At 40.6% G+C, this 14990-nt stretch overlaps 1 protein-coding gene across 3 annotated transcripts in view; it reads right to left on the bottom strand.

Annotated features, from left to right (window-relative positions):
• PTPRQ (protein tyrosine phosphatase receptor type Q) overlaps positions 1–14990 on the bottom strand; it is a 284668-nt gene that overhangs the window by 167799 nt on the left and 101879 nt on the right. For all 3 annotated transcript variants that reach the window (XM_069973994.1, XM_069973980.1, XM_069973987.1), the window contains one exon: positions 2936–3108. In XM_069973994.1, coding sequence (XP_069830095.1) covers positions 2936–3108 — 173 coding nt within the window. The remainder of the gene's footprint in view (positions 1–2935; positions 3109–14990) is intronic.

The following is a 14990-nucleotide window of genomic DNA, read 5'->3' as shown; positions in this document are numbered from 1 at the left end:
TTCGGTTGAAATGCAGTAACGATTAACGACCGAACGAGAAATCGTTGATCGCTTTATAAGACCTGGACCTATTTTTATCGTTGCTCGTTCGCAAAACGTTCGCAAATCGTTCGCATTGAATAAGACATCGTTCGGTCGTTCGCAATAGATACGAACGCAATAGCGAAGAAATACGGAAGAAGAAACGATCGCAATTACGATCATAAGTAACGATTATCGTTCCATGGAAATGAGTGAACGTTTTCAGGTCTTTCGCAATAGCGGTCGTTTGAGATCGTTAATCGTTAACGATTATGCTAACGATAATCGTCCGGTAGAATAGGGCCCTAAGTCTACAGGGCTGCCTGGACAAAGATCACTGACAGAGGATAAGTGAAGCGTGCTCCTGCTGCATGACACTCTTTTATCATTATCCTATTCATTTCAGGGGTGAGACCCTACCAGTCAAAACTTGTGACATCGTCTACCAAATAACAATGGCTTGAAAGTACAGGAACTTTAGAATATCACAGTACCAGTAACATGCATATCCAATTGATTGAAAATATCTTATTTAAATATAGCACTATGCAAAGGTTTTAGGGAGGTGTGAAAAAATTAAAAGTGAATGAACAGAAAATAAATCAAATCAATATTCAGTGTCACCACCTGCCTTCAAAACAGCAAAATTCTTCTCTGCACCCTTGCCCACAGTTTTTGTAGGAGGCAGGGAGGTTGTTCCAAACATCTTGTAGAACAAATCACAACGTGACACTGCAATCATTTTTCCACTATTGCTCAGTACTGTATATTTATTTAATTTTTCTTCTACTTTTATAATAATGGGATTTTTCATCAAAATCCCAGAAGCTATTTTTTCCCCAAAACAGAGCCAGTTTGGGTGTGGTATTGGAGCCCAATTCCATTAAAGTGAATAGAGCTGAGCTGTAATACCAAACATAACCTGGAAAAAGGTGTGGCACTGTTTTTGGAAAAAAAGCAGCTGTGATTTTTTTTTTTTTTATCATGGATATCCCCTTAAAAAAGCATAATATTTATCTGTTCTATCGGGGAATATGTCATTTATTCAATATGTTTTACTTTGAAATCGTTACTGCCTTTTCTGGTACAAATTGTGTATGTTGTATATTAAGAGGTGATGTATTTTTTTTTTCTTTTATAATACATGTTTTTTAGTTTTAACAGTGTGCTTGTAAAGGACACTAATGTGTTTGACATTACAGATAGTTTTTTCTCTGAAATGTTATTGAGCTTTATGGGTTGGAATGCTAGAAGCGATGAAGAGGAGGTCATTCCCCAGAAGAAACCGCAGAGGTGAAACACTAATGCTTTTAAACTTCTGATGTTTATTTGATATTCTCTATTATTCTAACAGCTTTGTGAATACAATAAATAATTGTCCTTCGAGAAGCGAGTGAATTGTTGTGTTTTACTAATGGAGGTCAGTGACTCCATTCATCTCTGTTTTAGAGGTTTTTTTGTGGATATAAAAAACATGTTACAGATGGAGTATCCAATAGCAACCTGTGACCTCTTGACATGTAGCTTGTCCTTGCAAACTAACTGTCTGATGTAGGTATGGAGTATGATCTCTGGGATACCCACAATCTTGAGAAAGGGATAGATTTCACTAAAGGCGCACAGGGATCAATAATGCCCTTGGATTGTTGTAGAGGTGGGCACATCTACATAAAACCTGTGAACCTGTATGCTGGCAGGGGACATGCCTTTTATGTGTTTATTGCAGAAATAACTCCATTCAGATGAATAGAACTGATTTCAGCACATGTGCATCCACCCTTAAAGATGAGTACGATATATCCATGTACCTGGACAAATACAAATCTAATGCATAAGAATGGAGGGGAATTTATCAAGTATGTACGCCAGGGAAAAGGTTCAGATTTTTGCACAAACTGAGTGGTTTGCACAAAAATCTGCCCCTCCTCCTCAACATACACTCTGCTCACCTTATGGGTGGGCAGGGGACACGGAAAGGCCGGAGGTATGGCCTGATTTATTATCATTTATTATTATTTACGCCTGCTAACTGGTGTAGATTTCCGCGCCTGCCATGCGTGCATCTCTCAGTAAATCTGGAAGGGGGTATGGAGGTGGGTCTTTATGTAAGACCACTGGTCTTGATAAATTTTCGGAGAATTCTATTGTAAAAAAGTGGTTTACCAAACATAAGCCATACAGACTGTCTTTTGCTGTATGCTTGTCTCATGTGAGCTATCTATAACTTGTAGCAGTGCCTCCCAATCCATCATGTGTATCAAATGCTGTTTATATTACTGGTTTCTTCTTTTGGGCCCCCTCAGGGACAAAAGCTGGGATATGATTGCTATTTCTATAACTACATCCCCTGACACAACAACAGCAACATTTGGTGTCAAATACATTTGATGGTAGAAAATTGCTCTATGCAGCAATACATTATGTCAGCAATAAGTGTCACCAATACACTGACAGGAAAACTCCAAAAGTCATACTAGGCCATTTGTCTTACTTCCTGATAGAGTGACAGAGAGACAAAAGATAGAGGCAAATGTTTGTCTAGTTGAAAAATGGTTTAATGTATTAAAAAAAAATATATAGGGATCTAATAACTATATATAATGTAGCAATGAAATGAGTGCCTATCATACATGCTTATTAACAAAAATAATAATTGGTTTTGTCTTATTTTTTATTTTAACTTCGCTGCCCCAAACAATCTTATCAGCACTCCTTTAATTGAAGAAATAACAGGAAACACTTGTAGGTGTTGAGCTATACCAAGTAGGTGTAAATGAAAGAAAAGGAGTCTCTTTCTAATCTTCCAGAAGACTTGTAGATCAGGCAAAGTGTGAAAACACTCACAAAGCAATAAGTGATTACTAATTGTTCAATGCTACAAGATAAACACAAATTTCAAAGAATAGGAAAGTACCTTATATTTTCCTGTGAGAATTCTATTTTCAATGGCCATTCCTGTTTCTTTTACAAAAGCTCTAACCCTGTATTGGGTAATAATGCCATTTGGTTGCTGCGGTCTTCTCCAGCTAACTGTTATAAAGTTGGCTTCTACTTCTTTTGCATTTAAATCAGATACAGCGCTGGGTACTAGAAATGTATAAAGAGATAAAGTAAAAAATTTTTTTTAAAAAAACACAGAACAGATACTTTTATCAGTACTTGAATGTATAATTTTTATGCAGTCTACTTCAACCTATACTATACATCTACAACTGATAATAATAGCCACTTTTTCTGTCCCAGATTTTAGTTGTTTACTTCCTTTTAAGGAGCAAGTCCACAGTGCCATCATAGAACCACATTGTATTGTCAGCGTGTACACCCAGCCATCATAGAATCACATTGTATTGTCAGTGGGTACACACAGCCATCATAGAACCACATTGTATTGTCAGCGTGTACACACAGCCATCATAGAACCACATTGTATTGTCAGCGTGTACACCCAGCCATCATAGAATCACATTGTATTGTCAGTGGGTACACACAGCCATCATAGAACCACATTGTATTGTCAGCGTGTACACATAGCCATCATAGAACCACATTGTATTGTCAGCGTGTACACCCAGCCATCATAGAATCACATTGTATTGTCAGCGTGTACACCCAGCCATCATAGAATCACATTGTATTGTCAGCGTATAAATCCAGCCATCATAGAACCACATTGTATTGTCAGCGTGTACACACAGCCATCATAGAACCACATTGTATTGTCATTGGGTACACACAGCCATCATAGAACCACATTGTATTGTCAGCGGGTACACCCAGCCATCATAGAACCACATTGTATTGTCAGCATGTACACACAGCAATCATAGTACCACATTGTATTGTCAGCGTGTACACACAGCCCTCATAGAACCACATTGTATTGTCAGCGTGTACACCCAGCCATCATAGAACCACACTGTATTGTCAGCCGATACACAAAGCCATCATAGAACCACATTGTATTGTCAGCGTGTACACACAGCCATCATAGAACCACATTGTATTGTCAGTGGGTACACACAGCCCTCATAGAACCACATTGTATTGTCAGCGTGTACACCCAGCCATCATAGAACCACACTGTATTGTCAGCCGATACACACAGCCATCATAGAACCACATTGTATTGTCAGCGTGTACACAAAGCCATCATAGAACCACATTGTATTGTCAGCGGGTACACACAGCCATCATAGAACCACATTGTATTGTCAGTGTGTACACCCAGCCATCATAGAACCACATTGTATTGTCAGCGTGTACACACAGCCATTATAGAACCACATTGTATTGTCAGCGTGTACACACAGCCATCATAGAACCACATTGTATTGTCAGCGTGTACACAGTGCCATCATAGAACCACATTGTATTGTCAGCCGATACACACAGCAATCATAGAACCCCATTGTATTGTCAGCGGGTACACACAGTCATCATAGAACCACATTGTATTATCAGCGGGTACACACAGCCCTCATAGAACCACACTGTATTGTCAGCGTGTACACACAGCCATCATAGAACCACATTGTATTGTCAGCAAGTACACACAGCCATCAAAGAACCACATTGTATTGTAAGCGTGTACACACAGCCATCATAGAACCACACTGTATTGTCAGCGGGTACACATAGCCATCATAGAACCACATTGTATTGTCAGCGTGTACACACTGCCATCATAGAACCACATTGTATTGTCAGCGTGTACACACAGCCATCATAGAACCACATTGTATTGTCAGCAGGTACACACAGCCATCATAGTACCACATTGTATTGTCAGCAGGTACACACAGCCATCATAGAACCACATTGTATTGTCAGCGTGTACACACAGCCATCATAGAACCACATTGTATTGTCAGCGGGTACACACAGCCATCATAGAACCACATTGTATTGTCAGCGTGTACACACAGCCATTATAGAACCACATTGTATTGTCATCAGGTACACACAGCCATCATAGAACCACATTGTATTGTCAGCGTGTACACACAGCCATCATAGAACCACATTGTATTGTAGGAAGGTACACACAGCCATCATAGAACCACATAGTATTGTCAGCGTGTACACACAGCCATTATAAAACCACATTATATTGTCAGCAGGTACACACAGCCATCATAGAACCACATTGTATTGTCAGCGTGTACACACAGCCATCATAGAACCACATTGTATTGTCAGCGGGTACACACAGCCATCATAGAACCACATTGTATTGTCAGCGTGTACACACAGCCATTATAGAACCACATTGTATTGTCATCAGGTACACACAGCCATCATAGAACCACATTGTATTGTCAGCGTGTACACACAGCCATCATAGAACCACATTGTATTGTAGGAAGGTACACACAGCCATCATAGAACCACATAGTATTGTCAGCGTGTACACACAGCCATCATAGAACCACATTGTATTGTCAGCGGGTACACACAGCCATCATAGAACCACATTGTATTGTCAGCGTGTACACACAGCCATCATAGCACCACATTGTATTGTAGGAAGGTACACACAGCCATCATAGAACCACATAGTATTGTCAGCGTGTACACACAGCCATTATAAAACCACATTATATTGTCAGCAGGTACACACAGCCATCATAGAACCACATTGTATTGTCAGCGTGTACACACAGCCATCATAGAACCACATTGTATTGTCAGCGGGTACACACAGCCATCATAGAACCACATTGTATTGTCAGCGTGTACACACAGCCATTATAGAACCACATTGTATTGTCATCAGGTACACACAGCCATCATAGAACCACATTGTATTGTCAGCGTGTACACACAGCCATTATAGAACTACATTGTATTGTAGGAAGGTACACACAGCCATCATAGAACCACATTGTATTGTCAGCGTGTACACACAGCCATCATAGAACCACATTGTATTGTAGGAAGGTACACACAGCCATCATAGAACCACATAGTATTGTCAGCGTGTACACACAGCCATCATAGAACCACATTGTATTGTCAGCGTGTACACACAGCCATCATAGAACCACATTGTATTGTAGGAAGGTACACACAGCCATCATAGAACCACATAGTATTGTCAGCGTGTACACACAGCCATTATAAAACCAGATTATATTGTCAGCAGGTACACACAGCCATCGTAGAACCACATTGTATTGTCAGCAGGTACACAAAGCCATCATAGAACCACATTGTATTGTCAGCGTGTACACCCAGCCATCATAGGGCCACATCATATTGTTGTGGGTACAAATGGCCATGATAGGGCCACATCATATTGTCAGCGGGTACACAGGGCCATCATAGGGCCACATCATATTGTCAGTGCTTATACTAGGCCATCATAGAGCTATATTATATTGTCAGTATTAAGCAAGAAGCAGATTGCTTTGAAATACTAGACAATCATTTAAAAATATCCCTCTAACCCATGGCTAGCTTATGGGTGTTTAACCATGTAGGCTAATATAAATGTATACATCTACCACTGGATGCCATAAGAAAACAACTAACTTTTGTTCAAAGTTATACTGAAAAGTGTGGTCAAATAAAGTTGGTGGTGTGGGATCCTTACATACAGAACAAACACACATCAAAAGAAAACCCTCTCTCCATACGATTCGCTGCAAAATTCTGTGAATACATTGGATTTTCCTAGTATATATACCAGTCAAGTACCACATACATGCTGTGTATTCAGTGTCACAGTTGCAGAAACTTAAAGCCCCCATGTCTACTGAATGAACTTAGACCAACATAGAAATGTATGTGATGGGCTGAATCTCTATTGTATCCCAGTGCTGAAAACAAGAAAAGCCAGCTAACCTGACATTACTGATTATGTGTCCTTGCACAACAGTTTTCTGTCATCTGATAAAGCCATTATGTTCTATTCTAGAATGGTGGCACGTTGATTAGAGGGCCAGTGTTAAAACACAGGCTAAAAACCTCTATATCTTATAGCTGTACAAATAATATCCCTTTACGCAATAAAACTGCCCATAGACATTAGACAATATCTAGCCAAAATATAAGCAATACTAGACATGGTAGATATGTAGTGATGAGCGAATACTGTTCGATCGAATAGATATTCGATCGAATAGTAAGGTATTCGATCTATCGAATATTATCGAATAGTTCACCGAATATTCAATAAATATTCGATAAGCGTTCAATTCCCCCAGCTTCCGGTTTTTACCTCCAAGTGGTCGAATAGATGTTTTTCAATGATCGAATACTTGTTCCCATAGACTTTAATGGGATTGAATATTCGATCGAATATTCGAATATTCGGGAGATATTTGCACGAATATCGAATATTCGAATATTTCACTATTCGCTCATCACTATAGATGTGTTTAGCCCAAAGAACATGCATGTTAATATGGGAATTATTTTAATCATTTGTACTGATATGGTTCCCTGCTGCACATCATACAGAACCTCTGCTGTGCAGCTTCCCAAAGCTACCAGACGCTACTGCGGTGGTAGCTTTACAGATGGAAAAAGAAGTTTTATTCCCCTGCGTGAGGATGTGGGGGAATAAAACTTCTTTTTCACAACTGTAAAGCTACCAACTGTGGCTGCAGTGGTAGCTTTACAGAGGTGCTGTATGCTGTGCAGCAGGGAACCATATCAGCACAATCGTGCTGATTGGTTCCCTTTAATTTGCAAACATCAAATATTGTATGTTCTTAGTACCCTATGGGGTCAAACTAGCATAGGTTAAACTTTTAAACATACCCTATGCCAATTTGCCTCTGTGTATGAATCTTAACAGAGAGGTGAAAGTTGTGCAACAAGTGCTCTGCTCTTACACGTCTTAATGTCCTGTGCAGAAGGTGTTCTCCCACAACTTTACAGAATATATTCCTGGTTCACAGAACACATGAGAGAATTGAAATCAGAAGCTACTGTGGGGCACTGTTAATATAGATCAGTGGCCCTGAAAATGTAAGGGGCCCTTTTCACAGCCCAACACTGCCGCAATCATTGGTACTGCCTACTATCTTCAGCACAGTCAGCTGCACATTGCTGTTTACATAGACAGAAATGCATCCAACTAACAATGATGTAAATGGCCGCACAAAGATGCGATCGCCCAATAAATGAGAGATTTCTTGTTAGTTTGCTGATTGCTGGTCCTTTTACATGGCCCATAATGGGAGTGAGTGTCCCTGCCAGCCAAATCAGCCAATGTAAAACGACGTTAAAGGAGTTGTCCAGCGAAAATCTTTTCCTTTCAAATAAACTGATATCAGAAAGATATATAAATTTGTTTACTTCTATTAAAAATTCTCAAGCCTTCTCGTACTTATTAGCTCCTATATGTCCTGCAGGGAATGTTGTTTTATTTTCAGTCTGACACAGTGCTCTCTGCTGACATCTCTGGCCGAGACAGGAACTCTGTCTCGGTTTTCTATGAATCCCCCATAAAAAACCTCTCCTGCTCTGGACAGTTCCTGTCTCAGCCAGAGATGTCAGCAGAGAGCACTGTGTCAGACTGAAAATAAAACAACACTTCCTGCATGACATACATCAACTGATAAGTATGGGAAGACTTGTTTTTTTTATAGACATAAATTGCAAATCTATATTTTCTGATATCAGTTGATTTGAAAGAAAAAGATTTTCGCTGGACAACCCCTTTAAGACTACATTTCCCAACTCGGGTACCCAGGAGCCCGGCAGGAGCCCCGATCAGAGGTTCTCCTGACTACAACATCTTTCACTTCTACAACTGGAGTTGCAAACTGACTTTAACTTGCTCAAGTTCTGCAAAGCAGTCATAATACTATATTCGAGCTAAAGTACATAGCGTCTTTCACACATCCCTTTATTCTACGCAAATGTGGAAAGAATAAGGACCTATTCGTAAGGGCCTATGCGCACATCCGTAGGTGTTACAGATCAGTGCTGGGTTAGCAACCCATGACAAAAAGTATGGAATAACTGAAAAATATTTAGCTTTTAATGTATATGAGCAACACTTCCCTTTCTTTCTACTCACTGTCATAATACAAAGTACCCATGTGACTGGATGTAATGTTATGTGTGTGTATATAAGGTAAGTAAAACATAAGAACATTTCCTCTTGCTTACTTTCTGTGTACTGAGAGCCCAGTGTTTACCACACATAAAGGGACCATTAAAGGGGGCAACAAGCAGAGGATATCATTTCACAGGTCCTAATCAGAACAATTAGAGAGTCCTCTGTTTGCACAGAGACTATTGACGCTTCATTAAGAGATCACAAGTACAGTAGGCCTAAACTCGCCCTCCACACAGGCTGCTCAGACTATGTAGGGGGCTTTAAAGTGCCACTGCTCTCACACTGAGTTCCCCTACACCAGAAACACTTAATAACGTGTCAAGTCCCACCCAGCTCTTTGGCAGGGGAAACAAAGGTGTCAATGCTAATCACCACAGTAGTGTAGAGAGGTCAAAATCACACTATGATGTCACTTGACCACTAAAGCCTGGGCTAAAGGGCACGTCTTAACCCTTTGGTAACTGTATTTTGTTATTTTATTGAGTGATCGTACATTTATGTGAGCTTATATATTAGAAATTATTAATATAACCCCATCCTGTCGCTTCACAGTAAATTAACATCGATGCAGCAACATCCGCTGCATGTCCTGGCTGTCAGTGATAGCCGGGGATCCACCGCAACTGTCAGCACCGCTCTGGTACTGTCAATTAACCCTATAGACACTGCAGCATCTATAGGGCTCCAGACAGAAATTTCCCTCTGAAGAGGGAGAATTCTCTGTCTTATATCCATCGGGGCTCTGCGATATAACAAAGCCCCGAGAGCGGGAAACAGGAGGGAGGTAAGGGAGCTCTGCCCCCTCCCCTATTTTACCTGCCGCTGTTACAGGCTTTTAACAGCCGCGGGGGACAGAGGAGAGGGGACATGAGTAAAACCTGGAGTTTTACACATAAAAGCCCAAATTTATGAAAGGGTGTTAGATATAGATTGGTGTAAACTGCCAACAGCAACCAATCACAGCTCAGCTTTCATGTTACCAGAGCTGAAAGCTGAGCTGTGATTGGCTGCTGTTGGCAGTTTACACCAATCTATATTTTATACCCTTTGATAAATCTCCCCCAAAGTATATTATTCCTTTTACTACCTACCTCAGCTGCTGCAGAACCTCTTTTATAACTGTACACATTAGATAGAAGTGAGCTGATAATTGATCGTGAGAGGAACATTTTGAAAACACATTTAGGTCTATATTGGCCAGTACAGTTGTTCCAATCAGCCGTACATGATCAGCGATACCAGGTAACGGACAGTCTTGGAACATTCTGGGAATTTTTATTTGGGAAAGACTGTCCATAGAGTTTTTCTGAATAAAAGATCTTTAAAGGCTTAAACTTACATTTTATATTATTATATTTATTATAAAATAATAAAGAGCCTATTCTTACCTCAAAACGCTCCCCCGTTGTCCTCCTGAGTCTTCAGGCTCCCAGCTTAGCAGTGGTTAGTGATTGGCTGTCACAGCCAAGACAAGTCTGTGGCGGTGTGACTGGGGAAGCGCAGTAGGGAAAGAATAGCATCTTTACTATTTGTTCTTGTTTTTACATTGTGGGAACATAGCCTTAAGGAGCTCTTTTTGTTTTCCAGCAGCAGGTCTCATTACTGAAACGCTGCCTATGGGAATATAGATACTGTGGACAGTAATGGGGTTGCTGTGGGCGGAAATTGGGGCTCTGTGTGTGGCTGGTTGGGTCTTAGTTGGCAGAGAGTCACTATGGCTGATGTTGGAGACCTTGTGGCTGTACCTCCATGAGGACTCTTTGGCTTACATAGTACTGCCAAATAAGTCTTAACTTGTCTGAACAAATTATTTATGATATCTAAAAGTAGCTTGGGAGAATCCCATAAAAAGGGTAAATGAGCCATGTGCTCACTAAAATAGCTTTCAGGGTCCTAAACAGTATCACAGTACCAGGTCTACAAGGGAGGCATTGTTTGTTCACACGTTCAACCTGCAGGATGAATTAGTCAGTCTGCTGTGTGTGGACAGGACACCTGGAGTATATCCATAGACTGACATGTGCATATCTCATCTACACAGAGTGGACAAGGGCAGTCATTCCTGCAGGGAGCCTGTATAAGCCATCTCTCAATGCACAATGGCCCCCCAAGATTTAGGGTTGGAGATACATATTTTCAAAGCAAAGATGACCACAGATGAATGATTATCACTAACAATAGAATGTTAAATGTAATTTTAAGTATATTTTCCACCAATAGACTACATCCATTCCACCGAAAACCGAGTCTAGGTTTTTAAATGAATTCTCTGGAGATTTTTTTCTCTGCTTTAATAAAGTTTTATTCATATAACTTTAGTAAAATAAATGTATAAATTTTTATTCACATATGTACTTCCGTTTCGTAACAGCAAGAAGGAGCAGCACAGGCCCCTCTGCTACCACCAACGTTTGAGTAGATCTGTAGGGCTATCTATGCTCTAATATGATCTAGCGCTGCCACACAGCACTATAAAGTACAGGGTCCCGTTCACCCAATGTACTGTATATTTTTATAGACTGTACCCAGAGGGGAGACTACCAAACACGATTGCTGTGTGCTACCCAAGACTACCCAACACGATTGCTGTGTGCAGCAGCATTTGCACAGAAAGTGGTGATTGCTGGCATTATTAGTGGTTCTAGTTGAGCGAGGAATTACTCTTTGCTGTACAAAGGCTGACACGCACAGTGACCGTGTGGTGCAGCCTTATCCTGGGTACTGTACCGTACATAAGGGAAATGGGACCCTACTCTGTATAACATATCAATAATAGAATTTTAGTGACACTCACCAATGCATAGAGTGGTTGTTTATTGTAGATAAAATACAGCAATGTACATTTGTGTGATAGACAAACAAATGCAGGGGCGTTCCACAGGCCATTTTATGCTAGTTGCACATCTTCAAGCTTAATGGCCCTCCATCCTAGACTGTTCACCCTGTATTTTCCTGTCCCTACCTCATACTGGTCACCCTGTAACCCCCTTCCCCCACCCTGGACTGGTCACCCGGTATCCGTTTACCCCCACCTCTGACTGTTCACCCTGTACCTCCTGCCCCCAACCTAGACTGGGCACCCTGTATCCTCCTGCCCTCACCCTAGACTGGTCACCCTGTATCCCCCTGCCTCCACCCGAGACAGGTTACCCTGTATCCTCCTGCCCCCACCCCAGACTGGTCACACTGTATCCCCCTGCCCCCACTTTAGACTGGTTACCCTGTATCCCCCTGCCCCCACCCTAGACTTGGAACCCTGTATCATCCTGCCCCCACCCCAGACTGGTCACATTGTATCCCCATGCCCCCAACCCAGACTGGTTACCATGTATCCCCCTGCCCCCACCCCAGACTGGTTATCCTGTATCCCCCTGCCCACAGCCTAGACTGGGAACCCTGTATCATCCTGCCCCCACCCCAGACTGGTAAGCCTGTATGCTCCTGCCCCCACCCCATACTGGTCACCCTGTAATCCTTTCTTCACTGATTGTTCCGCCTGTCTCTTTTCCTCACACCTGTAGCTTTATAATTCCATAGTGCAGACTGTACAGGACCTGAGATGACATCATAGTCACATGTTAAGGTCTTTCAGTATGTTCTCTAATGTTACTGAAATATCTCCTGGCTGCAGTTTTGCACTGATTTGTTTAAAATTGCTGTAAAAAAGTTGTGATTTTTTTTTTTTTTTTTTTTTGCAAAACATGTCAGAACTATAGCCAGGAGGCAATACATTAATGAAAGTATAAGTCTGTTTGGGTGACCATGGGCCCCCCTTGAGCTCAGGGCCCCAGGGTCCCACCCAAAATGGACCTATTATAATCTGCTACTGGCGTCCCACCTCAGCCGCTATTTGGCTCATTATAGAAAATGTAAAAAAGAAAGCGGATGCTCCGCCCGGAGCCCAAATTATAAATCTACAGAATACTTGAGTCTCCTATTGATTTCAATGGGGCACATTACTCAAGTTGAGCACTGGAGCATTGAAAAATACTCAACTTGAGTAAATAGCACTCAAGAGTTTTAGTACTTGCTCAGCACTAGCAGGCCCTTTTGGAAACTAGTCACTGGGTCCTAGGCTGTAAGCATCAGATCTTGCTGGTTGTATCATAAAAGCATAAAACGTCCACATAATCTGACAAAACCACTGAACCAGCACCACAGCCAGCGATAGGTGATGTCCAAGACATTGCAGCAGATGGGCTGCAATGGCAATCACGCCTCAATAAGCATGATTACAACTCAAGCCAGGGTAACTTGTTCTTAGAGTTACACACCCATGACTAGCTAGAGGTAATTTATATAAAGCATGTATTACTTCCAAACTTCATTTTTTGGCTTTTATAGATTGGGCTGCGTTCAGAGACATGTGATGAAAAATAAATTATAAATAATCAAATGGCTGCTTTTGTGATGCTAGTATTTTTCTGAGCTGAACCCAACTGACTGGTTGCCCTTAAATTATATTCATCTTTACTCTTTCCTGCACCCCTGTTCATTCATGAACACCGCCACAGACAATGAGGGGAGTTTACTAATACTATTTTATTTTTAGTGCAAACCTAGACTGTCAGTTTTCAATTGATCATGGTTTTATCACATTTGCTCAAGCTGTTCTGTAAATATGATGCATCTGTAGATTATCTGGTCTTAGTCAAATCTATGTTTAGGCCATTAGGTCAAGTATTCCCTTAGTATACACCAAAATCCTGCACCAACATTTCAGCACATTTTTCGACACATTTAGGACATGGTCTTTTTTTCATCAAATCCAACCCCTTTCTCATGAAGCCAAACCACTTTGGACAAGGACTGCGCAAGTCATGTAATTCTGGTGCCTTTGCAATAGGAAATCTGCCCCATTGTGCTGACACTGACTCAGGAGGGGATGACAAGATCTGTGGTCTGAGCTGTATGAGCTGTATGAATTTATAAATGGTGTTCTGTATAAATGGTAAGTCTGGCCTGGAGTCTACATAGTTGGGGTCTAGTCTGGGTACTTTTTTAAGAGGGTGGGGGATTGCATTTCTTTAGGGAATTTAGGTAACTTTATTAAATGGATCTAGTCTGAGGTCTGTATTATAGGGGGTCTGGTCTGGGGTCTGTATATAGAAGGCCTTATTTTGGGGATCAATACATATTTGGGGAGTCTAGTGGTCATATTTGTTTCAGAGGTCTAGGGAACTACGTTTATTGAGAAGCTCTGGGTATCTGTATCGATATAAGGGGATATACAGTATATCTGTTTAGGGGTCTGAACCATGGTCCGTATCAGTTTAGAGGATCATGTGTATTATTTGTGATTTAAAGTCTGTTGGAGAGCCATCTTATATTAATTGGTAAAAAAAAAAATCTTTATTGCCTACATAGCACATCACATTGTACATGATTTTTCCTATGTTCCCTGATGTTCATTCTCAAAAGTTAGCAGGTATGACTTGGTTGAAAAACTAAGGGTTACTTAACTTTAAGAAATTGCTAAATACACAGTGCAGCGGTCAGTGAGTTGTGTCTTTTAACATAGCATAGATATCCTCCATAGTCACAATGTTAAAACTGTATATGGAATAAAGCTTTTCTTTTATGGAAGTAAACCTGTTATCATTAGCATTATTATTATTATTATTATCTTTCCATTTTAAATTCAGTTACAAATTATACAAAAAAAAACTATAAACAATACATAAAACAATAAAATAAAATACAAGATTTTTTTTTTTAGTTTATGAAAACATCACAATCACTATTGGGCTGTTTAAAAAAAAAAGTTTGACTTAGAATAGGACAGATGATTCTGGACAACAGATTCTCACAGGTGACGTATTAGTAAATACTGCCACCATGTGGCTACAATGTTAATTTGCATGTCTATTCTTTAAACTCTGTTTTTGCAACA

This window comes from Dendropsophus ebraccatus, chromosome 1 (assembly GCF_027789765.1).
Source record: "Dendropsophus ebraccatus isolate aDenEbr1 chromosome 1, aDenEbr1.pat, whole genome shotgun sequence".
In the NCBI taxonomy this organism is placed as follows: domain Eukaryota; kingdom Metazoa; phylum Chordata; class Amphibia; order Anura; family Hylidae; genus Dendropsophus; species Dendropsophus ebraccatus.
The sequence above is the reverse complement of the archived record's forward strand: the minus strand, read 5'-3'. Positions and strand labels throughout refer to the sequence as shown.